Below are 22420 nucleotides of genomic sequence, written 5' to 3' on the forward strand. Positions count from 1 at the left end.
GCATTGACTTGGGGAGAAAGGATCGTGTTTTCATGTGCTCGGCTGCTTGTGATGCCGGGGATTCTCTTTCTTCTGGTCCTGTTGCAACGCTTACAGATGTCTGCCTGATTGAGAGGGTGGTGGCTTTTCTGAAAGTTTTGAGTTTTGTGTGAAAGTGTGTCCGTTCCCTGGCTATGGAGAAGAGCAGAATAGTCGCCGAAAGAATTGTAACAAAGAGTGACCTTTACACCGTGTGTGCACGCAGGGATTTTGGACGAGAGCTTCGAATACAAAAACTTCCCCTCAAGCGCGTTGCTAAAGTTCCAATCCGTGCGAGTCGATCCATGACACGAGAAGCTTCCGCCTTTTCCCCTTTGTCGTGGGGACGCAGTGGATTTGATGGGCGATGCAATCCCGTCTCTGGAAGTAACACAACACAACAAAACGAGTTGTTTGAGTGAGCCACAGTTTGTCTGGAGGAAAGGGCCCAGGCCTACCGCATCTCGACTCACCTCACCTCGCTGGAGCAAAACAACAAACCAAAAGAATGGATGGATGGCTGCCAATCCAACCACCAGTAGCTAGCAAGACACGATCGAATCCAAATTTTAGTTCCCTCGTCTGTGCTTTGTGCCGAAAGCTAGAGCTAGAAAGAAAGCAAGCTCCTTTGACGCATACTTATCTATCTATATATGAACGCCTTGCGGATGACATCCTTGGACATGATAGATGCCTCTCAGTCAGCTTCCGGCTATACAGTTATAGATGTCAAACCAAGAAATTGAAAAGATGGAGAACAGTACGAGGATTCAGACAAACCCGTCAAACATCAAGTCGAGGATTTTCTCGGGCGTTATTATACTTCCAGTACAGAGCGGCTACCAGATTTGCAGACGAGTGAGCAAGCATAGGCACGCATAAGTCCGATGTCCACACGGCTGCAAAGCCGTAAAGCAGCCCAACGAAAGACGCCCTGGAGAACAAACCAACAGGAAAGTTCTTATCAAATATAACTGCTGGCACAAAAAGCTTACCATGTTGCGAAGGCAATGTTTCTACCACCTGTAACGTGCAGGGCTCCAAAAACAATTCCAGAGACGAAAACTCCCTTGGCATCCATTCCAACAAGTGGTAGCAATGCACCTCGAAACAAAAGCTCCTGTGTATACAAAAGAAAGACTTATAACAAGAAAAGTTTGGAGCCTAGAGTACCTCACCCACGCCGGAGGAGAACGCGACTGCGGCACAGTCCCACGTCCCCAGGGATGACAGAACCTGTGGTGACGCCACGATTTGGAATGTTACTATACTCGCGATGAAAGTTTACCCGCTCGTTCGCAGTCTTGGTCGACTGAGCAAAGTCTGGCCAGGTCGCCAGCAATCCCAGTCGTAGCGCAGATATAAACGCTACAAGGCCTATAGTTGCTCCAAAATGCCACGGATGAATCTCATCTATACACAAGACGAGAAAAAGACGAAGAACAATAAATATGTAAACTAAGGAGCAAAATAGAAAGGCTTACATCCGAGCAAACTTGTACAATCCCTCGACAGAAATTCCAGAGAATGAGAGGCCTGCTTGTTTTCTCTTTGGTAAGATTTCTGGAATGATTCCATTTACCTGCCGGAGAGCCAAGCCTGCCGCGGCGAGTCCAGCAGACGTGAGGAAACAAGCATTGAGCACAGCTTCTCGCTTTGCCGGTGCTGCCGTTGCCTTAGACGCTACTGGGCTTTCTCGTGCTTCCGATGGCGCTGGGATTGAAAGCTTTTCTTGTGCTGGCTTATCGCCAGAAACTTTGTTCGACCTTTGGCGGTTCCTTGACGCTGTTATGCCTATGCAAACTAGAGTGAATTCTAGATAGACACCATCACTTACTTGTTCTTGAGCTTGGAACAAAATGTAGCAGCAAGGTCACCGTCGCCATGCTATCATCGAAATTACATTCCTAGAAAGAAAGCCCTAGGAAGACGGGCACACACGCAAAACACTTTTGTTGCTAGTGCAAAGTCTTCGTTGCGAGTTCCTGAGATCGCGAATGAATCCTGGCTTGACGACTTCCGTGGTGACGGTGAGGTTTCCCAGGAGCATGCCAACGACGCTACTCATGGATGGCCGTGCCGAGGGAGAGGCCTGCGTGCAGTGAAGAGCAACCATCACCACCCTCTCCACTTCTGCTGCCGCGCATGAAATTACAAGCCTCGTGTCCACGAGAGAGAGCAAACGACCACCCTCGAACAAAGTCCATGCCTGTGATCGCTAAACTTCAGTTCAGCGTTAGAAAGTTCATCAAGCTTGGTTTTTGTTTCTCACCCGGTCGAGAAGGAAGATTTCCTCGTCAGGCAGCTCCAGGTTCATGTTTGGTCGCCCACTTACAATCTCGAGAGCAAGGATTCCAAATGCGTAGACATCTGCCTTCTCCGTGAGCTGGCTAGTGAACAAATATTCTGGAGCAACGTAGCCACTGTATTAAAAAACACGTAAAGAATCATCAGAGTTGCAAGCTTTTGAAGAGGAAATTGTACCAAGTTCCGACAACTCCAGTGCTGAGGTGAGAGCAACCAGCTTCCATGAGCGTTGCCAGCCCAAAATCCGAAATTTTTGGATTCAAGTCCCTGTCCAAGAGTACGTTGCCCGCTTTGATATCGCGATGAATCATCTTGATTGTGGACTCCTCATGCAGGTAAGCCAGTCCACGAGCCACTCCAACGCATATTTTGAATCGATCGCTCCAGTCAACGAATAAGCAACCTTGCAACAATTTTTAATATTCACTTGAAAAGTGAATATTTAGTAGTTTCGACGAACCAGATACCTCCAAGTAAGATTTTCGAGAGGCTGTTGTTCTCCATAAACTCGTAGACGAGGAGACGATGCTCGCCCTCGGCACAAAAGCCCAGCAGTCTCACCAAGTTTTTGTGCTGGACAAAGGAGATCATGGAGACCTCGTTGATGAACTCGGCACCTTGCTGTGGACGGTTTGGCGCTCGCATCAGCTGCTTGATCGCCACGATCCCCTCCTTTTCCAGCACTCCCTGATTGAGAAGTTCTGGTCCGAGTGATCGATCTATGGTATCTTTACGTACCTTGTAGACTTCTCCAAATCCACCTTGACCGAGCTTGTTCTTGAGATAAAAGCCTTGGGTGGCCTTGTGTAGCTGCAGAAAAGTGTAGCGCTCCAATCTCCTTTCCATGTCGCCGCTGTTCTCTAGGATTTCATAGAAAAGCACGAGTTAGCAGATTTTGGAACCATGGCTGCATATATAAACCATGATGGAAAAGATCTCGAGAGCCACGAGCGTCCGTGTAGCTCTCTTGATCCTGCTCCTGCCGAATTTGCATCCTCTTCCTCCACAGGAACACAATGGTGACCAAGCAGGAAGTGTAAGTGAGGATCACCAGACAAATCCCAGCAATGAGCTTGGACATATCAGGCGATCCGGAGCCATCCCCACCAGCAGAAAGCGGAGATGGCGCTGCTGCAGATATGTACTCCCTGCCGCCGCTCATACGAAAAACAAAACATGAAAAACTTGTTCTTGCTTTATGCTCAAGTGGTGCACGGGTATGACGGAGTCCGCTTGAGAGCGAAAAAAGTCGATTGTTTGAACGCTTCAGGCCAAGACAAAGTAAGTGACAGGATTTGTATCCGCGCTCTGACTGGAAAAAAAAAGAAGCAAGCAAAGGAAGCAAGGAGAGAAGCTCCAAGTTATATAAGATCTTAGTCCGTCAACCTTTGGATTTACTTGAAGAGCTCGCTTCCCAGAGTCACTACCGTCGGGCCCTCGCCGGCTGCGACGATGCCGCCTCTCTCCTTGTCCAGAATGCGCTCCACTTGCTGTGACACTTGACTCATCGTGGGCCTCTTCTCTGGACTCTGGGCTGTACAGTGGAGGCCCAGCAGTAACAAAGTGCCCGCTTCTTCCGTCCCTACCAAGCTCTTGTCCACCATTCCCTCCATACTACTCGACGATTCCTGGAGCGACCGTGCCTGTGTAAGTTAAGTTCCACAAACGACGCACTGCGTGTGAGCTCCACCAGGAGATCGAGCCATATTGGCGAAAGCGACGCTACTCACCCATTCCACGATGCCGGGAGAAGGCTGTGCTGGTCGGCTCCGGTTTATTGCTTGTCGCCCGCTTATGAGCTCAAGCAGGAACACACCATAGCTGTAGACGTCGCTCTTTGGATCCACGCGGTACGTGTTATATCTGAAGAGAGAGACAAGAGAATGAGAGGAAGACAAAGCCAGAGATGGATGCATGGCTACTCACACTGCTGCCGGATCTGCGAAGTGGCTGCTGGAGCCATTTGCTGACGGCATTGCGTTGTGGCTCGTCACCAGCAGCTTGGACAGGCCTACATCCGTAACTTTCGCCACCAAGTTCTCGTCCAGGAGCACGTTGCTTGTCTTGAAGTCTTGGTGCACGCGGGGTGGATTCCCAGAATGTAAATATTCCAATCCTGATCCATAGCCGCAAGTTAGTACACAATCCTAGAGAATCACATCAGCACCTCTGGCAGCACCCAATGCAATTGCTACGCGTTGCTTGAAATCCAGCTCTCCAGTTGGATTCCCATTAGGATCTATCCCAAAGTTAGATCCAGCAAGACAAGGGAGGCCAGCTACGTACCACATAAATGACTTGAAACACTCCCATTGGGCAGATAATCATAAACAAGCATTTGGTGGTCGTGTTCCTGGCAAAAACCAAGCAGACTAACCACATTCTTATGGCGAAGCTGGGACAGATTAACGACCTGCATGAAGAAGCAAGAGCGTTGGTTGTGCGAGATCTTGTTAACTATGTCTTTACCTCCGTGACAAACTCTTGTGTAGGAGCGCTAGCTCGCGTCTTGATGGCCACAATAGTTCCATCTTCAAGCAATCCTTTGTAGACTAAACCAAAGCGTCCTCTCCCAATCAGGTTGGATGGATTAAATCCCTTGGTTGCATGGTCGAGCTCTTGAAACGCAAACTGCTTTGCATGCTGGGCTTCCACGGCTGCGGCGATCGCTCCTTCTGTTAGAGAGCTTTCGGCTCTTCCTTTGGCCCAGTCCACTACGCACTCGGGAAAGAACTCTTAGAACGCTACTTATGATCATACTTCAAATGGTTACCTTGAGCGGAAGGATCTGAGGAGGCGGTGTCGGAAGTAGCACTCGGCCAGTGCCTCACGCGCATCAAGCACAGTGACACCAGTCCAATTGAGATTGCGACGAGAACCACCGCTCCGACTACTGCTCCAGCAATGGCACCAGCGTGAGATTTGTGGCCACCATCTTGGTTTTGAGGCATTCCCTCGCCGGGACCAAACACCAGAGCTGGTGCCAGAGAAGGCGAGCATGCTGGACACGAATCCAGGTTTTCGCTCAGCCTGAATCAAGCAGAGTTGAAGTTACTCGACCTCCAGCTCTAGGAACTGAAATGAGCTTACCTTACATTCGTCGAAAGCTTCGAGGACCATGAAATGTTGAGCGAGTTGCCATCCAGAAAGCTGAGGAAGACAAAAAGTTATGAAAACAATCCCAACTTTACGTAGAACTTACAGCTCTTTCAAGTTGGGCAATGTTGCGAATGCTGCTGGGACTTGTCCGCTCAGATGATTTCCAGATAGACGCCTGCAAACAGAACCAGCAAAAGAAAACGTGGCAAAAGTTTGAGCAACGAGCCAAGAACAAGGCTTTGAAGAATCTAAAGCAAAACAAGCACACAGTACATATTCTTTTCAAGGAACGTGAATCCAAAAGAGAAGGACCTACAGAGAAGTTAGGTTCTTCAATTTACCAAGACCAGAGGGGATTGTTCCATAGAGATGGTTACCATCTAGCCATCTGCACAAACCTTGTCGTGATTATCATCCATGATATCCAACCAAACGAGAGCGGCGGCCAAAAACTTACAGGATAACCAGGCTGCTCAGCTTCTCCAGTTCCGACGATAGCAATCCGTGAAGCCCCAGAGCTGACAACGTCCTGGAGTTTGGAAACATTTTTTTTCCATTGTTTGTTCTTCGCGGAGAAAGAAAAGAAGTTGAACTACTTACAGCGAGACAACGGCGCGGCTATCTCCACCACATTTGATTCCTCTCCATGACGACGAAGCCGAGCAAGGATCGTCGCCCATCCAGCTGCGAAGTTGCGGTGGATCCCCAAGAGCGTGCTTGAAAGCCTGCAAGGCATCCGCTGGAAAAACGAGACTAAGGATGATCCAAGAGGAGAAGCCTATGTAGCGATAGTTACCAGCTCCAGGCTGTGCAAAGACGAAAAGCGTGCCCGTATTCCATAGCGCCAGAGCTCCTAACAGTACCACTGAGCTCCACAAACTCATAGAAGGCTCCATATGATCATTGTCGCTGCCCCCGAGCCCAAACGAGAAAGAGCGGAAAAAAAAGAGCGCTTCCAATCTAGCTGCTGCTGCTGCTTGGGTCGACCAGCATTTCCATTCCAAAATGAGAGTGAGAGAAGAACCTAAAACCCCCGAGCGGAGAGGGAGAGGGAGAGAGAGAGAGAGAGAGAGAGAGAGAGAGAGAGAGAGAGAGGAGGGTATTCCCAAAGTCCGCCGATCCAGAGGAGCAAGATACTTACACACTGGTTGGCAAAGGAAAAGAGGAAAGGAGGAACCCTCTCTTCTCTCTTCTCCGTCCCGTGAAAGAGACTTGGTCCAAGTTAAAGTGATTGGCAGTAATGTTGTGTGGCAGCACCAGTCTCTCTAAAGAGAGAGAGAGCGAGGGAGAGAGAGTAGGGCTTAGCTATAAGCTTTGCTTCTCCGTTCGGTGGTGATGGTTGTTTCTGCGACAGAAGAAATTAACTCCACTGGGCATTCAGAGCTTGTGACTCACTGTATAGCGGCAGCAGCCAGCCAGTTGTTCGTCTTGTGGAGGAATTTACAACGCCACCAAGGATCTATCAATGTATCTATAGCTCCCCCCTCCAAAAAAAAAAAAGAGAGCGAGCCCCTACATGGTGTTGGTGTTGTTTTCCTTCGCAGAGGAGCATTAACAGCGACACCTTGCTCGCTCGCTCTCGCCCGCCATAGCTGTGCCTGTGTTGAGCTCGCCTTCGCAGTCCTGTTTTTATTCGACTGGCTGCCAGCTTTGTTTTTGTATATCTTTTTCCTTCCTCCTTGCTGCTTATCCTACAGAAAAAAACACTTGGCGATTGTTAATGAAAAGCCTCCAAAAGCCAGATTCCAACTTGCTTGTCTGCTTCTCACTACAGTTCTTTTGACATCGCCTCTCAACAAATGCAAAGCAGAAAAAGAATGTGAATGTCTGCCAGGTCTCATCATCCAGCGACAAAGTGAAGAGAAAAAGTATCTATCTATCTATCTCGGAAAAGCTTTGCTTTCTCCAACTTGCTCGCTAGAGGCCCTACACTACACTTCCATAGCAAAGCAACAAATAAACAAAGGAGAATGCGTCCTGTCCTCTCACATCTCATCTCGTCACCATCTCTCAAAGGTCCCTGTAGCTTCTCATGACGCAGTGGGCCAACAATCCAAGAATCGAAATGGATGCACTTAATAGAATAGACGAGCTATACAGAAAGTCAAGACTCCCAACCCAAGAAGCTCATGCGAGAAATGCTACGGTGGCTGGCGAGAGTCACTTGCCTCGTGAGCGTGAGCGAGCCGAATAAAAGAATGAATGTTGATAGCTTCCCATCCGAAAATCACCTTGGCTGCTCAAGTTTTACTCCGCTCCTTGACTTGTTTCACCTGGTGGTGGACATAAATACCACAGTCAGCACTCTTTTACGTAATAATGAAAGACACCATCGTACCTTTGGCGAGCTTTCACCTGAGCAGATTCAAGGCACACGACGTACCCGATTAAAGATGGCACCAGCAGCAGTAGCAGCAACGCGCCCCTGGCCCCTCCGGAAAGACAATAAATAAACCAAGATGGAGCCATGATCGTCAACTTCGTTGCATCTGTCCCGTGTGTGTCACCAGTAATCACCGCACGAACAGCTCGCGTCCATGGGACGGAAGTGGTGGACGCGGTTGCCTTCCCTGACGGATATGTCTCTCCCGGTCATCTTGCAGATGTGCTTGATCTCGCCGTGGCAGCACACGCACATCCGCAAGTTCTTGACGACGAACAGCGGTACACCCGGCGGCGAGCTTATCGCACCGAAAGCAATCGCCAGCTTCTCGTCGTGGTACCCCCGCACGTCATGCAGCGGCACGAACCCCGCCTCCTCCATCTCCTCGCTCCACTCACGCAGCTGAGCTCCGATCTTCTCGCCCAGCCGGTGCAGCCCAGCTCTCACTCCAAACTCGTGCACCACCCCGTTTACTTCGATGTAGCTCCGGCTCTGTTCCTTCTTCATCGCCCTCTCGCCCGCCAACTTTGCCAGGCTTTTCACCGCGTCCAGCATGCCGATGGCCGCGAACATGTTGGACAGCAGCACGTAAGGTGACGCGTTCTTCGGGTCGAGTCCGAGAACACGCCTCGCAGCTCGCAGGCCCCTCTCCACGTCCGAGTGAATCACGCACGATCCCAGCAGCGACATCCACAGCACCGAGTCGAGGCTGAACGGCTTGCTGCTGATGAAAGCCTCCACTTCTTCGAGCTGTCCACTGCGACCGAGAAGATCCACTAGGCAGCCGTAGTGCTCGCTCGTCGGGACGAGGCAGTGGCCGTAAACCATCGACCGGAAGTAGCTCACGGCTTTTGCGACCAGTCCGTTGTGGCTGCATCCGAAGAGCATGTTGAGCAGCGTCATCTCGTTGGGTTGAGCACCGTCGAGGTCCATCTCCTGTAGCAGCTCGGCACTCAGTGTCTCCTCCCCGTTCTGCGAGCTCGCGGCCAGGATTGTGTTCCACGTAACAATGTTCTTGAAGCTCAGGTGGTGGAACACTTCCAAGGCATAGTCGAGGCGGCCGCATTTCCCATACAAGTTGATGAGCGAAGTTCCGAGCACCACGTCGATTAGATAGCCGGTGACAATCACCCGCTCGAAGATAGCATGACCCTCTACCAGCGCTCCAATGCTGGAGCACGCATCGATGGTGCTCACGAAAGTCACCACGTTAGCCTTGACACCCTCGAGATCCATTTTCCTGAATAGAGCCAGAGCACTCCGCCCCTCGCCATTTCTTGTTAAAGCCGTGAGCATGGCTGTCCACGAGATGACGCTGCTGTGTGTCGTTACTCCCTTGTGGAAAACGTCCACGGCGTCACCCAAGCTTCCACACGCCGAGTACATGGTGATGAGTGCGCTGAGAACCGTGAGACTAGAGTCATAGCCGGCGTCGACGACGTGCTTGTGTATGTCCCTGCCTGCTGCTAGATGCTCCGCCAACGAGCATGACTCGAGCACGTTTACGAAGGTGATCTCATCGGGCTCGACGCCGGCAGCCTCCATGCTCACGTACAGTTGGAGAGCCTCGTCTGTATATCCCTCCTGTGCGTAACCAGCGATCATCACGTTCCAAGTCACCACATTCTTCCCGGGCATTCGGTCGAAAACTCTCCTCGCGTCCTCCAAACTCCCACACCTCGAGTACATGCTCACCAGCGCGGTGTTGACGACCACGTCGGGGCGGAGCTTGCTGAGGATGAAACACATGTGTGCTACGCGAGCATCCGAGTAGACGCCGTTGGTGGCACAGGCGCGGAAGAGGAGCGCGTAAGTCACCTGATTTGGCTGCAGGCCGCTGGGCTGGATGCGGTTAAACGTCGACACTGCGTCGACCGTGTAGCCGAGTTGGATGTATGCCGAGATCATGGCGTTGCAGCAGGCCAAGTCCTTGTTGCGAGCTTGATCAAACACCACCTCCGCGTGAAAGATGTCGCCACACTTCGCATACATGTCGATCAGCGCAGTCACTAGGACGACGTCGTACGTGAGTTGACAAGTAGCGGCAGCTCTGGCGTGGATTTTCCGAGCCTCATCCCAGTCCCCGAGCTCGGACACGGCACCGATCACTGTCGCCAAAGTCACAGCATTCGGCCACACTCCCAAGAGGTCCATTTGGCGGAGAAGCTCGAGCACCGTCTTGTGATGCCCGTTCTGGGCATAAGCAGCGAGAAGAATCGTCCACGAGTAGACGTTGGGGTGGCGGATAGAACTGAAAACCAGCCGTGCATCCTTGACGCAGCCACACTTTCCATATGCTTCCACTACGCAGTTGAGCAGCAATCTATCCCCGGAGAAGCGCTTGCTGTGGGAGATGTGTGCCTGTATCGTCTTCAAGGCGGTGACGTCCCCAGCCTGTTTCAACAGGGAAACGTAGGCGGCAGGATCGACAAAATCCGACTTTTGGTTTTGCTCTTCAAGGCTTGCCAGCCTCTGCTTCACATCTTCGTCCGAAAGAGTGGGAGGAGCAAGAGGAGCGTAGTCGTGTGCTTGAGGCTCTTCCACTACCGCAGCCCATAGATTGAACTCGCCACCGGTAAATGCTTTATCTTCGTGGAAGTGCCGCTGCTGCTGCTGCTGCCGAAGGAGCGATGGTATGGAGAGTCGGAACCGCTTCTTCAAGCCATGCATTGGCCATTCAAGCTATAGCTTGCAGAATGCCAAGCCGAAATAGCGGAAAACTCACGCATGGTAGAGCTTCGATCCACGAAGATATTGGAGCAGCTTGCGATCACATAGCCTACACACACAGTAGGATAGATGAGAAAGATAGAAAGGAAAGAAAACTCTACCACAAGATTTTGGCAGCCATGGATGTAAGGAAGAAATCCCAGAAATCGAGGCCTCAAGCTCAGGTTTTGCGCCGCGCCGCCTCTAACGCTGCGGCAAATGCGGCCTTGTCTTCCATGCTCGGCGGCTTCTCATTCGCCTTGACATAGCGGTGAACATCGTAAGTGGTCGCGACCAGGACGACGATCCTGTGCAATGCAGGCGCGCATCGATCATCGATTGGAAATGCGCGATCAAGGGAAAGAGAGCTCACCCGGCGGAGTAGAGTAGCACCTTGCGCAGCGGCGGAGAGGCCATGGCTAAAGAGCCCTAGGTCGTCTAGAGAAATCCCTTTAATCTCTAGCTAGGCCTAGGGTTTTAAGGAATTATGGATGGAGCGAGGCGAGGGCGCTAGGTTGCGTCGCGATGTGGCTATGCCTGGAGCATTTCTACTCGGGAATTCAGCACGTACTAGCGCTGCTCTCGCGATGCTTCGAGCACAAGCGCGTGGAGAGGGAGGATTCCGAGTCGATTGCACGGGATACCAATTGTAAGTGCCGGCATTTGGCTCGATTCTTACGGGGGCTTCCATTCCAGTTAGCGTCAGCGAAGTGGAAGCGCTGTATGAGCTCTTTAAGAAGATAAGCTGCGGTGTGGTAGACGATGGTGTGATCAACAGGGTAAGAGGCTATCTCTCAATTCTTCTTCGAGGTATCTGAGAATACTTCTCCAATCAGGAGGAATTCAAGCTTGCTCTATTCAAGAGCAGCAGGAAAGAAAGCATATTTGCAGATCGGGCAAGCAGAGGAAAGAACCACTGGACTGTGGACTGACTTACGTTTGCGTTCCAGGTGTTTGATCTCTTCAACGTCAAGAAGAACAATGTTCTCGATTTTGGAGAGTTTGCACGGGCTCTCTCTGTATTCCATCCAAATGCTCCCATGCAAGACAAAGTCGCATGTAAGTTTGAGTTCGTCAAAGTCGCTGAGGTTCTCATGTAACACTCCGATAGTTGCGTTTCGTTTGTACGATTTTAAGCACCAAGGCTACATCGATCGCGGCGAGGTAAGCATTTCTATGGTTTCTCTTCTAGTCTGGAAACCATTCTTTGGTTTGCCTCGCAGGTGAAACGAATGGTAGTAGCGACGTTAGCGGAGTCCGGTATGAATCTATCGGACGAGGTCGTGGAGAACATAATAGATAAGGTAATGCCTCACGCTTCTTTGTCTCTATAGAGCAGAAACTTTACATGCTCGACACTCATAGCGTTACCTGGCTTAAGCGTTGTAGACGTTCGAGGAAGCGGATACCAAAAGGGACGGCATGATTGACGAAGAGGAGTGGAGCAACCTTGTACAGAAGCACCCCTCTTTGCTCAAGAACATGAGCCTCCTCTACTTGAAGTAAGAATGATTTTCTGATGATCTCCCCTTCCAACGCAAGATGCCGCTTTGTTATGATCAGGGACATTACGACTACGTTTCCAAGTTTTGTATTCCATTCGCAAGTCGAAGATACATAGAAAGGATTCTAAGATAATTCTTTTCGATATGACATTAGATTGGGGTAAGTTTCCAGATCTGATATTCAATTCCTATAAACTTGAGATCGTGTTCTTCGGTGCAACTTTACTAAGAACAGATCATGTTTTTATTGGCAACTTTACAATCAGAGAAAGTTTCTTTTGTCCTTATCACTTAGAACAAAGCTCATCAGTACTTGAGCTTCCAGATCTTGATATTCTTCCACCTGGATTCCATGTACTCACTAGCGTTGGACTGTGCATACACTCCACACTTGAAGTAGTGCGTCTTGCGGCTCTCGTTCACTTCCCAGTGCTTGAGCTTTCCATCCAGATAGATGCGAAGCATCATATTGTCCGCGTCGTGGATAACATTGAGATGGATCCATCTGTTATAGACATCCGTCGCCAAGGTCGAGTGTGGCAAGTCGGCTCCACTTCGAACTAAATCTCCATGCCCGTCGAGCCGAACTTGGAGCGCAGTGGCAGCGCTCTTTCCCCCAAACACTTGCATCACACAGGCACCCTTTGTGCCCGAGGGAACGTAAAAGTCCCCCTCGAATTGCCAGATCCCTTCCAAGTACTCTGGTCTCTATGAAAAACAATGAGAGAAATCGAGAAGATCATGTCGACCAACTTACTAGAAACCGGAGCTCGGTTCTTGGCATCGTGTGACTATCAGGGCTGTGGGTCTTGTCCGAAGTGTAGACCCACAGTTTGTGGACGCCATTGCTGACGCTGTAGCGATCAGAGACTTTGAGATCATACGGCTTCTGGATCACGTAGGAAACTGGCTGCTCGACAAAACCGGAAGTTGGATCGATGCCGAATGCCAGAGTGCTGAATTCAAGAGATAGGAGTAGCAAGGCAGCACAAGCAAACGCCATTGCAGCACAAGAAAACGCCATTGCAGCACGAAAGAAAACGATGAAACAACGAGCCTACTTTGGAAAATACAGTGGAGTGTGATCAAACCTATACGTACTTGGATCTGTGATTTGTCGTTCCTGCGTGGGAGGGGATTGTCCGAAGAGTATAAACTCTGGAATATTTGGATTCGCGAGTGGAATCACTCTTTTTGCTTCGTTAACATTCCTAGAAAACTGCCAAGAGAGATTTAAGTACATCATAGCTTACTTACAATCCTTGTGTGTTGGTTGGTTCTTGCGTGCCGAGTAAAAATCTGGCTTGTTAGAAAACGAGAAGAAACGATTAGTCGCCTCGGACGTCGCACAGCCGGAGATGTCTCTGAGTTCTCGTGTCCATGAGCCAGCCTTGGACTTGGTAGCCAGCACACACAAGCCGTCCTTCGTTGTTTCCCCATACGTGAAACGGCGAATTCATCTCCAAGAGATGTGCTTCTACTGCTCGCTTGACGGCGCTCTCGCCAGGAACTTTGCTGTGCTTTCCCCAGCCCGTCAGGATGCTGCCATGAAAACCAGGCCGGCCGAGGAGAGCTTAGATCTTGAATGACACGAAAGAAAGGACGCTGTAAGTTACCTCATATACTTTGGCAGCACCGATCGTCTCTGGCACAAAAACTTTCGGATGTAGAGCAACCACAAGTGAAGCATCGCCTGTGCCGAGCCGACCGACATGAAGTGCAAGTCGAGAAAAAACTGCTGCTCGGAATGCCACCATGCTTTGTCCCAAACATGCCGGTCCTTGGCTGCCTCTACGACTCTTTGAGCACTGTTCCTCTGAACAAAAGAAAAAAAAAAATGTGACTTTCAGGATTTAAATCCAAAGAAGAAACGCGCCTGCTCGAAGTGCCACAAGACATCTGTTAGTGCGTTGTAGAATGCCACGGCTGTGTTGTGTCCTAGCGTCGTTAGCTCGTTAAACAACGTCTCGGCGTCTCTCCATACTCGAATCCTAAAGCCCATGAGCAAGCCGTGTGTAACTCCATACACTCGGCCGTCGAAAACTCTCATGGCCTCTAATAAATTGGATGCATCCTCCACCGATGCACAATGGCTGTATCATGCCAAAAAAAAAAAAAAAGGAAAAATCGAATTTTTTGTACCTATAAAAGAATTGAAGTACCTGCAAGCGTTGAGGATGGACGAAAACGTCACTACGTTGGGCTTGACACCGTTTTTAGCCATCTCCCGGAACACCCTCGCAGCAGCAAGCACGAGAGCTTGCTTCTGTTTGGGATCCACAAGAGACTGTTGATCGTCTTGCATCTACAAACACAACCAACACTGGGTTTTAAAAGCATCGTCACTCTTGGAAGAAGAAAAAATCGAAGTTTTGGAAAGGTTTTACGTACCATGAGGCACTGCCTTCCATAGGCATCCAGCAGCGAGTTGTAAGTAATAACATTGGGACGAATGCCATTGTCCGCCATCTCCTCGAGCAAAGCCAGAGCCTCGTCCGGCGATCCATTCTTACAGCAGCCATCGACGAGCGTGCTGTAGAGCACAACGTCGGGCTGGAGCCCGGCCTTCTTCACGTCCTGGAACAAAGCCATGGCGTCACGGTGGAATCCATGCTTGCAGTAGGCATCGATGAGCGCCGAGTACGTGAGAATGTTTGGAGAGGCCCCGCGCTGCTTCATCTCCTCGAGCAGCGACATGGCCTCGCGAAACTTGCCTTGCTTGCCGTAGGAATCGAGCAGCGCGTTGTAGGTGACGATATCCTTGGCGAAGCCAGCCTCCTCCATCGCCCGCCGGATGCTGTGGGCCTCGTCAAAGTTGCCAAGACGAGCGTGGATGTCGACCATGGTGTTGTAGCAAATCCCGTCGGGCTCCACGTTTTGGTTGCGCATCTCTTGAAAGAGCGCGATGGCTTCGTGAGCGAGGCCGAGCTTGGCGTATCCATCGATCATGGTGCTGTACGTGATGACGCTGGGCTCGATGCCGGAGCTCTTGGCCATGGTTTCCATGAGCGCAGCGCCGAGATGCATCTGTCCACCGCGGCAGTACGTCGCGATGAGCGTGTTGTAAGTCACGTCGTCCCGAGCGATGCCGCGCTCCTCCATCTCCGCGAAGATCCGGTCGCATTCCTCCCAGCGATTGGCTCGCCCGGCGGCGGAGATGAGCGTGTTGAAAGTGATCCTGTCGGGGGACATTCCCTGCTCCAGCATCTCTCGAAAGATCCGGAGCGCTGTCGGGTAGTCGCCACCTTTGCTGCAGGCGTCGATCACGGCGTTGTAGACGACGAGGTTGGGCTTGCAAACCACTTTCATGGCCTCGAAAATCTCCACCGCCTTGGCCAGCTTGCCGCTGCGGCCATAGGCGCAGATCAAGGACGAGTAGACGAACACGTTGTTGCCAAACCCAGCGCCTACTGCCCGATCGAAGATCAACTGCGCCCAATCGGATCGACCAAGCCGCCCGAGCGAGCTGATGATCGTGCTCGTCACCTTGTCCCACTGGCTGCGGAGATTCTGCTGGAGGACCATCCAGTCGAAGCTCTTGACCACCTTCTCCCACTGCCCCGAGTGGCCGAGCTCGCGGACAATGAATGGGAGATCGTCTGGGCCGAGGAGATGCGCCGAGACTTGGTCCAGCAATGCGGGCATGAGCGATGGCGATGGCGACTTGATCATGTGTTTCACGGCGGAGGAGAGCACGGGCTTGATCGGCTTGCCTGGAGCGCTGCTGGGTCGGCCCAGATGCGAGAGCTTGGAGACGAGGCGGGTGGATTTGCGGCCGCAGAAATCCGAGCCCAGCGATGGCGGCCGAGCGGCGGTAGAGGCGGCGGCGGCGGCGGCGGTGGCGGTCATGGCGGAGGCGCCCGCAGGGCATCGCCAGCTCGCGGCGGCATCAAGGCCAGCTCCAGAGATGGCGCTCGTCGCCCAGGGGGGGCTCCCGGGGCGCCCCCCAGCGAGCGAGAGGCGATTGCGGCGGCGCGGGGCGAATTCTTCGTGGGCGGCGCGGAGGATCTTACCGGCGGCCGGGGAGGAGCGGTCCAGTGGATGGGACGAGGACCAGGATCCGCGCGAGGAGGTGGGCTGAGGTCCATTGGGATTTGCCGCACTGCCCTGCGCAGTGCTCAGCGACGAAGAAGATGCTGACATCACCGCAAGCCCTAGTCCTAGTCACGCCGCGATATTTCATTTCAAGGCGTATCTTCTGCCATGTGGACTTTGGCTTACCCGCCACGTAGAATTAAAGTTTAGGGCTTGCCACGTCGGCTTCTTCATCTAGGGTTTATGGCGAGATCGAGAGCCAAGTACCGGAAGAACAGGCCCAAGGTGCGCGTTCGAGTGCCAAAGAAGCCCAAGAGGCCGCAAGCGCAGGATGTTGCCATCCCCGGCTCGCAAGAAATGTGAGTTTTGCTTTCTTCCAGCCTTGGGATCGAAGGATCGATCGCTTTGATTTGCAGACTTAAGCTAGATGAGAAGACCGTGACGGCGAGCTACAAATCGGCGGGGATTCTTGCCGATCCAAATCGTCTCCAGTCGCACGACTTGCCACTGACCGATGCTGTGATGGAATCGCTCGAGACCGACGGTGAGGGCCTCTTCCAAAGAGAAGAAAAATTTGATTTTGAGAGCTGCTTTTATAGATGTTCGCTCTGCTCTTGGCAAGAAACGAAGGGATGGGAAGAATGCTGGCTTGCAGCGTCTCACAAAGATGCAGAGAGTCCATATCGCGCGGCTCATCAAACAGTATGGGAACGACTTCGAGGTGAAACAACTTTGGATCGATCACTTAGCATTTCTCTCTCTTTCTCTTAATCGCAGGCAATGGCGAGAGACATAAAGCTCAACACCATGCAGCATTCTCAAGGAGTTCTCAGGAAGCTCTGTGCAAGGTTTCACGCGTACCATCAGCTATGAACTCCAAGACAATAGTTTTTTTCCCATGAACCAAAAAGAAATGGAACAACTTAACTTAGTACACGCCAGGGAGTACCTTGTAAGGAACTTCTCGGCAGTACAGGTCCCAGAATTTTTTGTACCTGGATAGGAAAAAATGTGTAAGAGCGTGAACGAAATGAAATGCGAGATCTTACTTCGTCCGGCATCTTTGATCGTCGCGGACGGCTCGGTCCAGGAGCAAAATTGTGAGAAAAACAACATAAAAGTATGGAAGGAACTGAAAATCCAAAAACCTCGAGGTTAGTCTTGCATGGCATATATGATCAGGAAACGTTCTTACGTGTTCGAAGAGAGCAGGCACAGACCAAAAGAAGGCCGCGGATATTTCTGGGACGTAGTGGAAGTGGCGTGCGAGCCCCCACCTGCAAATTCAAAGTTAAAATTTTGATTCTTCATAGACTGTCATGCTTACCAGCCGGAAGTTAAAAGCAAGCTCTTCTTTGTCTCTCCCTTTTCGGTCACGTAAGTGGCCTCAATCTACAAAATCCACCGAGCTAATAAGCTACCAGATAGATTTGCTTGTTTCAAAGTGTACCTTGCCTGGTGCTTTCCCCCATATTGTACATTTTCCGTTGGTGCTTCGGAAATGCTGGCGTTGGCGATCACAGTCGTAGTTTATATAGATACAGGCAAGACCTGCAACCAAAATGGCCAGAGCAAGCTAGATAGCAAACAAAACAGAGTGAGTGCCTTTGAGCAGTCCATAAAACACATCTACGATACCTGTGTACCAAGCTCATTGGAATGACGAACGAGATACAAAGCTGGAGAAGTATAAACCGATGGAACCCAGACGAGACACCCCCAGCATATGTAAAACCCAGCTACAGCGTACAATCGTGTATAGCGTGTTAGTTCTTGGATCGCAAGAAGTTCCTATCGAAGTGAACTATCATACCGCGATCGTGTGCGATGTCCATGGTGCACCAGTAACCCGATTCCCACCAGAAAAACTTTGTGATGTACACCAGCATGAGGCACGTACTGACGAGCATTGAGTCCGAGACTTTGCCATATAACTCATGCTGCTTGATGCAGTACGTGATGGCCAAAACAGCCCACGACATCATCCCAAAGCGACAGTTTGCGAACGTCTTGATGTCAAAGGAGCTTCCGATTCGGGGATACAGTTCCATACCCTGAGCAAAGCGTGTCAACAAGATAAGATAAGTAGCATTGGCGATTTGTTTACCCAGTAAAAGTCTGCTATGAAGTTTCCGGTTGATCCAGAGTCAGACGACGAAGGTGCAACGTGACCCTGCACAGAATTGCGTCAAAGTTCGTATGGTCAGCCGCACAGACTTGCCTTGCCTTGATATAGAGAAGAACACAAAAAACTATGCTGCCAAAAATGAGAGTAGAAAAGATCTCTCCGAGGTGATCGTAGACAAGAGCTGGATTGAACCATCCAAATCTAAACAAAGAGCTCACTCAGAGTCTGGAAAAACGAGGAAGAATTCTATGCACGACATACCTCCACATTGCCGTGTATACCACCAAAGTCGTCACATACGCCGCCATGCCATTGGCCTGCCAAGGTTTTCACAATGTCCTCAAGATCTTTGTTCTAGTAGAGAAAGAGCATACCTTGTAGACTGGACGATTTCCAGATGGAGACACGGGCCCTATAAACTTCTTGCCAGGCAATGCCAGCAGCAAAAACGCTTCAAACAATCCAAACGCTGCGATGATCTTGCATGCTGTGAGCGTCGGCCTCGGCCAGATCTCCACGAGCGCCTGAAATCCCTTGGCCTGCGCGAGATCCCAGAAGCTCGACACAGCGCCATGCCCGTGCACCAGCGTGTACCATCTGATCCAGAGCGAGGATTTCATGGCCGCGAATCAATGCGAGGGGAATACTCACAGAACGATCACAAAAGGCGGGCAGAAGAGAAGCAATCCGAGCATCGAGACGTAAGTCACGGACGCCGAATGCCCCGCGACTGTGCCAAACGATGAGGCCTTGGCGCCGCCAGCGCCGCCGCCCTTGATCTTCCTGGCATCCTTTCCTCCGATCGATGACGCCATAGATCCTAGCGCTAAACGAGAATAAGAAAAAACCTCAAGCACATAACATGGATCCAAATTCGAAAAAGAAAAAGTATGTCCGAACACAAAATCTCGACCGTCCGATGCTCGAGCTCTGGACCGTCCGATCGGGGAGCCTTCGTCTACCTCTGGATGTAGCCTTCATCGTATTGATCCTCCTCGCCATGGATGTCGATCTCGTCCAGGAGAGCTCCATGAGACGATTTTCTCCTCCCAGGAGCGAGGAGCGATGTCTCCATCGCATCGTCGCCAGCGCTACTTCGCCTACCGCTACGCCTGCTATCGATTAAGCTGGAGTTCCTGCTCTCCACGGGGCTTCTAATGTGGAGAATGGAGCCCATGGATGGCTGCCTGTTGGGAAGCGGCGGTAGCGCGGCCTTGAACAAAGCTGCCTCGAAGGAATGAGGCTGCTGCTGCGGCTGCTGTGGATCGTTGGGAAAGTTTCCAAAGCCCGAGAGTGACGACTGTGGAGAGGGACGAGCTTGAGTCTTCCTCCTTCCGGCCTCGCCACTCAAAGAGCCACCTTGACTAATGAAGGACGCGCGAGAGAAGGCGGCGCTGCCGAAAGAGGCGCCGCCAAGGCCAAGAGTGGAGGCCGAGGCTGGATCGATTGTTCCAGCTCCAAACATCTTGCTGTGCCTGCGAAGCGTGTCCATCTCTTGGCCTGTGGGAACGAACGTCCGTGCTCGGTATCTCATTGGAGCCTCTTGGCTTCCATCGCTGTAGAGCACGTAGTCGTGATAAGTTGGAGCAAACTGCAAGACAAGAGCTTTGCCTTTCGATGAGAAAACAAGACCTTGAGAATTTTTACCTGATGGAGTGTGTCGTGGACAACGTCGTTCAAGCTGAGAGCATGGCTGAGACTGGCCCAAAAACTTAAGTTCCCGGAGCCTCCGACGTTGGCTTCGGCGTACTGCTTGTATGGAAACGCGTAGACGTGCCCCATTGCCGCTATCAGCATCTCAAAGCACACCAAGAAGTTCTGGACGATCTCGGCCTCGTCTGCAGTTTTTATATATCCCATCTTCGCGACAATATAAACTCCCACTCCCTACGCAAATCGAGGAACATCACAACAATGAAACGAGAAGGGAAGGATTAAGTACCTGCCAGTACGTGAGAAAGACCACCGATTTGATGATGATAAACTTTGGCAGAGCTTTGTAAGGCCTCAAGAGATCAGCACAGGCAACGTAGAACAAAACGAGCACGTACAGCGCAACCGAGTAGGAAACGGTGTAGATGAGCGTGATGTAGAGATAGCCCGACGTGACGCTGAAGTTTCCATCGTCGTAGAGATCGAGCGAATAAAGGATGAAGGTGGCGGCGACCAGCAGCGGCTTGATGATCACAAACTGGATACCACCTTGCTTGCACCTCCGGATAAACACCCTGCAAAGCAATCACAAGCGCACTCATCAGCAAAGGAAACAACTTGTTCTTGTTTTTCTTTTGCGGTGCTGATCCTTACAGTGTTTGAGTCGTCCGAAATTGAGGAGAAGGCCAAGCACGAACCCGTCAAGGGGGATGGGATCCATGCAGCAAGTCATGAGATGCCAAGACGGCTTGAGCATTCGTCCCTGCAAGCTCTGGACGACAGAGCCAGGCCCGCCAACCCAAGCAAGGCACAAAGAAAGAAAATTATAGATGACAAAGGCCTCGTATCTGCATAAGAGAAACACCACCAAGAACAAAGAAGGAAAAATTTCCTATTCAGTCTCGCAGAAAAGAAGAATTTTTACCCACATTTGACACACAGAATCGAAGTAGACAGCGTACTCTTGATATAAAATGCATAGAAAGGACATCAACGCGAAGATCTGGCAGCCGGGAATTTGTCGAGATTCGGAGGCAAATTGGGAAGGAGCCACTTACTGGGACCATGAAGACGATTCGCACAGTGTAGCGCTGGAATGTAGGCTCCGTGTAGTTGAACAAATGCATCACGATGTGCCATAGCGCCATAAAAATCGCGGAGAAAGAAAAGAATCCCGCCAAGCCCAGCACGGCAGATGATGCCATCCGCCATGAACACACACAGGAACCCTAGCCCCTTCTTGCACAAGTAGCCGTTGGATCCTGTTTGGATCGGACGGTCCGCGGAGATACGTTTTCATGTTAAGTTACTGGGAGAAAAAAATCACTGGAGAGCGAAAGCTCTTCAAAGCTTTCAGTCTCTCCTCAATTTCATCTGGTTATACAGCAAAAACTGGATCATCACGACTCCGTTTGTCAAAACCCCGAGAATGCTACCAACGATCACTGAAAAAAAACCAAGAAAACTTTGATGAGCGAAAATCAATCGGACAACCGAGCGAGGCTTACTGCTTGTTGGAGCACTCTCTTGAATGCTTGTGAACAGACGAACTGTGGCAAAACAAAAACAAAAGCGATGGCTCAAAGCAAATAACAAAGTGACTACTTACCGAAACACCCAGCAAAGCTCATGAAATTGGTAAGAAAGCTAAGCTGGCCGGTGCTCTTGTTCTGGAACAAAACCAGTAGAGTTGAGAGAAGTCATCTTAGAAGCTGCAAACCTTGTAATTCTCGAAAATTTGCGGCAATCGCGAGCAAAAGAAGATGAGATGCTGGCAAGCCTGAAAAACAAAAAGAGTTTTTGAGATGGTCTTTTGCTGTAGAACTTCTTACGTAAAGGGCCTCGAACATATTCGCATCCAGCTTTCCTGCCAACAGCATCGGAGCAATTGCACAGTATCTGTTTTTTTAATCGTTAAAGTTAGAACTCGGAACTGCGAAGGAAGAAAGGCATCTCGAAAAGGATACAATGCTGATTTTGCCCAGACGTTAAGTCCACGATTTGGAGAGTATTGGTATAAAAGTGCCACCAAGACAATCGCTGAAGAAAACCATTCGATGTGAGTGAAAAATAAAAATCTCTTCCACGGTCACTTACTTTGAATGAGAAGAAACACTAGTTCTCCATAGGCCGAGAAGGCCAAGCCTTTGAAGAGGCAATACGCGAGAGCGATGGTAAATCCCACCACTTCCAACTCAAAGGATGGAATGCTCAGCCCCTGGATGCTCTTGTTCTTCATAATCACGTGAATCTGAGGAGTTCCAATCCAACGGATAGTCAATGCAATCGAGCTAGCTCGAATCGAAGAGATGGATTTTAGTTCATACGCTACCTGTGGAACCTTGACGATCGTGGAAGCAAGGATGATGCAGTAGCCCAGGACCTTGGAGAGGAGCGGGAGAATGCACTCCTTGGCGGGCAGTTGGGCGTTGCCGAGCGCATTGAGCGCGCAGCCAAAATCCATGCCTGCGAATTCGAGCTCCATCGGAAGATCAAGCGCCCAGCCCCAGCTCCATCGCCCTAAAAAGAAGATCTACAAGCAACGCTTGACCTGACGATACACGTGGCGTCTCGAGACTGGCG

The 22420-nt window shown here is 50.8% G+C and overlaps 11 protein-coding genes across 14 annotated transcripts; 2 read left to right on the forward strand and 9 right to left on the reverse strand.

Annotated features, from left to right (window-relative positions):
* Positions 1 to 576: 576 nt before the first annotated feature.
* Positions 577 to 2219, reverse strand: LOC9629207. Of its 2 annotated transcripts, none has more exons than XM_024666146.1 (7): positions 1856 to 2219; positions 1601 to 1803; positions 1503 to 1554; positions 1307 to 1431; positions 1192 to 1254; positions 1014 to 1138; positions 577 to 952 (listed from the first exon to the last, which is right to left on the reverse strand). In XM_024666146.1, exons 1-7 carry the CDS (start codon positions 1902 to 1904, stop codon positions 802 to 804), a joined length of 768 nt encoding a protein of 255 aa, XP_024521914.1. In that variant the 5' UTR covers positions 1905 to 2219; the 3' UTR covers positions 577 to 801. The 2 variants fall into 2 exon arrangements, with proteins under 2 accessions (XP_024521914.1, XP_024521913.1); XM_024666145.1 differs by having other exon boundaries at positions 1601 to 1812.
* Positions 1900 to 3514, reverse strand: LOC112343141 (putative serine/threonine-protein kinase). The gene is made up of 6 exons (XM_024666143.1): positions 3247 to 3514; positions 3064 to 3185; positions 2793 to 3012; positions 2503 to 2728; positions 2291 to 2441; positions 1900 to 2236 (listed from the first exon to the last, which is right to left on the reverse strand). The coding sequence occupies exons 1-6, from the start codon at positions 3485 to 3487 to the stop codon at positions 1940 to 1942; spliced, it is 1257 nt and encodes a 418-aa protein (XP_024521911.1). The 5' UTR covers positions 3488 to 3514; the 3' UTR covers positions 1900 to 1939.
* Positions 3515 to 3662: 148 nt separating this feature from the next.
* On the reverse strand, positions 3663 to 7111 carry LOC9629208 (probable serine/threonine-protein kinase PBL21). The gene is made up of 14 exons (XM_024666139.1): positions 6820 to 7111; positions 6221 to 6769; positions 6025 to 6163; positions 5882 to 5953; positions 5741 to 5812; positions 5528 to 5599; positions 5416 to 5475; positions 5099 to 5355; positions 4795 to 5039; positions 4612 to 4738; positions 4493 to 4564; positions 4252 to 4441; positions 4056 to 4188; positions 3663 to 3968 (listed from the first exon to the last, which is right to left on the reverse strand). Exons 2-14 carry the CDS (start codon positions 6318 to 6320, stop codon positions 3720 to 3722), a joined length of 1788 nt encoding a protein of 595 aa, XP_024521907.1. The 5' UTR covers positions 6321 to 6769; positions 6820 to 7111; the 3' UTR covers positions 3663 to 3719.
* A 365-nt stretch (positions 7112 to 7476) lies between these two features.
* LOC9629209 (pentatricopeptide repeat-containing protein At3g12770) lies at positions 7477 to 10969 on the reverse strand. Of its 2 annotated transcripts, XM_024666137.1 has the most exons (4): positions 10890 to 10969; positions 10639 to 10824; positions 7763 to 10586; positions 7477 to 7697 (listed from the first exon to the last, which is right to left on the reverse strand). In XM_024666137.1, exon 3 carries the CDS (start codon positions 10475 to 10477, stop codon positions 7928 to 7930), a length of 2550 nt encoding a protein of 849 aa, XP_024521905.1. In that variant the 5' UTR covers positions 10478 to 10586; positions 10639 to 10824; positions 10890 to 10969; the 3' UTR covers positions 7477 to 7697; positions 7763 to 7927. The 2 variants fall into 2 exon arrangements, with proteins under 2 accessions (XP_024521905.1, XP_002992530.1); XM_002992484.2 differs by having other exon boundaries at positions 10639 to 10954.
* Position 10970: 1 nt separating this feature from the next.
* On the forward strand, positions 10971 to 12241 carry LOC9629210 (calcineurin B-like protein 2). 2 transcript variants are annotated; one of them, XR_002991182.1, is made up of 8 exons: positions 10971 to 11165; positions 11213 to 11295; positions 11353 to 11412; positions 11467 to 11575; positions 11628 to 11680; positions 11740 to 11820; positions 11898 to 12018; positions 12080 to 12221. XR_002991182.1 is itself a non-coding variant. In XM_002992444.2 (8 exons), the coding sequence occupies exons 1-8, from the start codon at positions 11042 to 11044 to the stop codon at positions 12135 to 12137; spliced, it is 681 nt and encodes a 226-aa protein (XP_002992490.1). In that variant the 5' UTR covers positions 10977 to 11041; the 3' UTR covers positions 12138 to 12241. The 2 variants fall into 2 exon arrangements, 1 of the variants encoding a protein (XP_002992490.1); XM_002992444.2 differs by having other exon boundaries at positions 10977 to 11165; positions 11906 to 12018; positions 12080 to 12241.
* A 1-nt stretch (position 12242) lies between these two features.
* Positions 12243 to 13111, reverse strand: LOC9662399 (citrate-binding protein). The gene is made up of 2 exons (XM_002992485.2): positions 12779 to 13111; positions 12243 to 12729 (listed from the first exon to the last, which is right to left on the reverse strand). Exons 1-2 carry the CDS (start codon positions 13043 to 13045, stop codon positions 12328 to 12330), a joined length of 669 nt encoding a protein of 222 aa, XP_002992531.2. The 5' UTR covers positions 13046 to 13111; the 3' UTR covers positions 12243 to 12327.
* Positions 13112 to 13159: 48 nt separating this feature from the next.
* LOC9629211 (pentatricopeptide repeat-containing protein At2g31400, chloroplastic) lies at positions 13160 to 16164 on the reverse strand. Its single transcript, XM_024666138.1, has 5 exons — positions 14413 to 16164; positions 14184 to 14326; positions 13898 to 14114; positions 13638 to 13837; positions 13160 to 13563 (listed from the first exon to the last, which is right to left on the reverse strand). Exons 1-5 carry the CDS (start codon positions 16162 to 16164, stop codon positions 13350 to 13352), a joined length of 2526 nt encoding a protein of 841 aa, XP_024521906.1. The 3' UTR covers positions 13160 to 13349.
* Positions 16165 to 16266: 102 nt separating this feature from the next.
* On the forward strand, positions 16267 to 17116 carry LOC112343143 (nucleolar protein 16-like). The gene is made up of 4 exons (XM_024666149.1): positions 16267 to 16415; positions 16473 to 16600; positions 16656 to 16777; positions 16834 to 17116. The coding sequence occupies exons 1-4, from the start codon at positions 16300 to 16302 to the stop codon at positions 16927 to 16929; spliced, it is 462 nt and encodes a 153-aa protein (XP_024521917.1). The 5' UTR covers positions 16267 to 16299; the 3' UTR covers positions 16930 to 17116.
* LOC9629212 (7-dehydrocholesterol reductase) lies at positions 16929 to 19029 on the reverse strand. Its single transcript, XM_024666142.1, has 12 exons — positions 18836 to 19029; positions 18559 to 18781; positions 18446 to 18501; positions 18283 to 18385; positions 18164 to 18229; positions 17870 to 18110; positions 17695 to 17795; positions 17507 to 17632; positions 17384 to 17448; positions 17252 to 17333; positions 17106 to 17188; positions 16929 to 17051 (listed from the first exon to the last, which is right to left on the reverse strand). Exons 1-12 carry the CDS (start codon positions 18997 to 18999, stop codon positions 16985 to 16987), a joined length of 1377 nt encoding a protein of 458 aa, XP_024521910.1. The 5' UTR covers positions 19000 to 19029; the 3' UTR covers positions 16929 to 16984.
* A 6-nt stretch (positions 19030 to 19035) lies between these two features.
* Positions 19036 to 21076, reverse strand: LOC9629213 (transmembrane protein 184B). The gene is made up of 6 exons (XM_002992488.2): positions 20896 to 21076; positions 20767 to 20840; positions 20536 to 20685; positions 20127 to 20412; positions 19832 to 20071; positions 19036 to 19775 (listed from the first exon to the last, which is right to left on the reverse strand). Exons 1-6 carry the CDS (start codon positions 21040 to 21042, stop codon positions 19143 to 19145), a joined length of 1530 nt encoding a protein of 509 aa, XP_002992534.2. The 5' UTR covers positions 21043 to 21076; the 3' UTR covers positions 19036 to 19142.
* A 16-nt stretch (positions 21077 to 21092) lies between these two features.
* Positions 21093 to 22397, reverse strand: LOC9629214 (mannose-P-dolichol utilization defect 1 protein homolog 2). Its single transcript, XM_002992489.2, has 8 exons — positions 22170 to 22397; positions 21935 to 22088; positions 21805 to 21877; positions 21670 to 21736; positions 21558 to 21617; positions 21447 to 21507; positions 21346 to 21387; positions 21093 to 21282 (listed from the first exon to the last, which is right to left on the reverse strand). The coding sequence occupies exons 1-8, from the start codon at positions 22320 to 22322 to the stop codon at positions 21191 to 21193; spliced, it is 702 nt and encodes a 233-aa protein (XP_002992535.1). The 5' UTR covers positions 22323 to 22397; the 3' UTR covers positions 21093 to 21190.
* Positions 22398 to 22420: the final 23 nt, after the last annotated feature.

This window comes from Selaginella moellendorffii, unplaced genomic scaffold, assembly GCF_000143415.4.
Source record: "Selaginella moellendorffii unplaced genomic scaffold, v1.0 SELMOscaffold_136, whole genome shotgun sequence".
Lineage (NCBI taxonomy): Eukaryota > Viridiplantae > Streptophyta > Lycopodiopsida > Selaginellales > Selaginellaceae > Selaginella > Selaginella moellendorffii.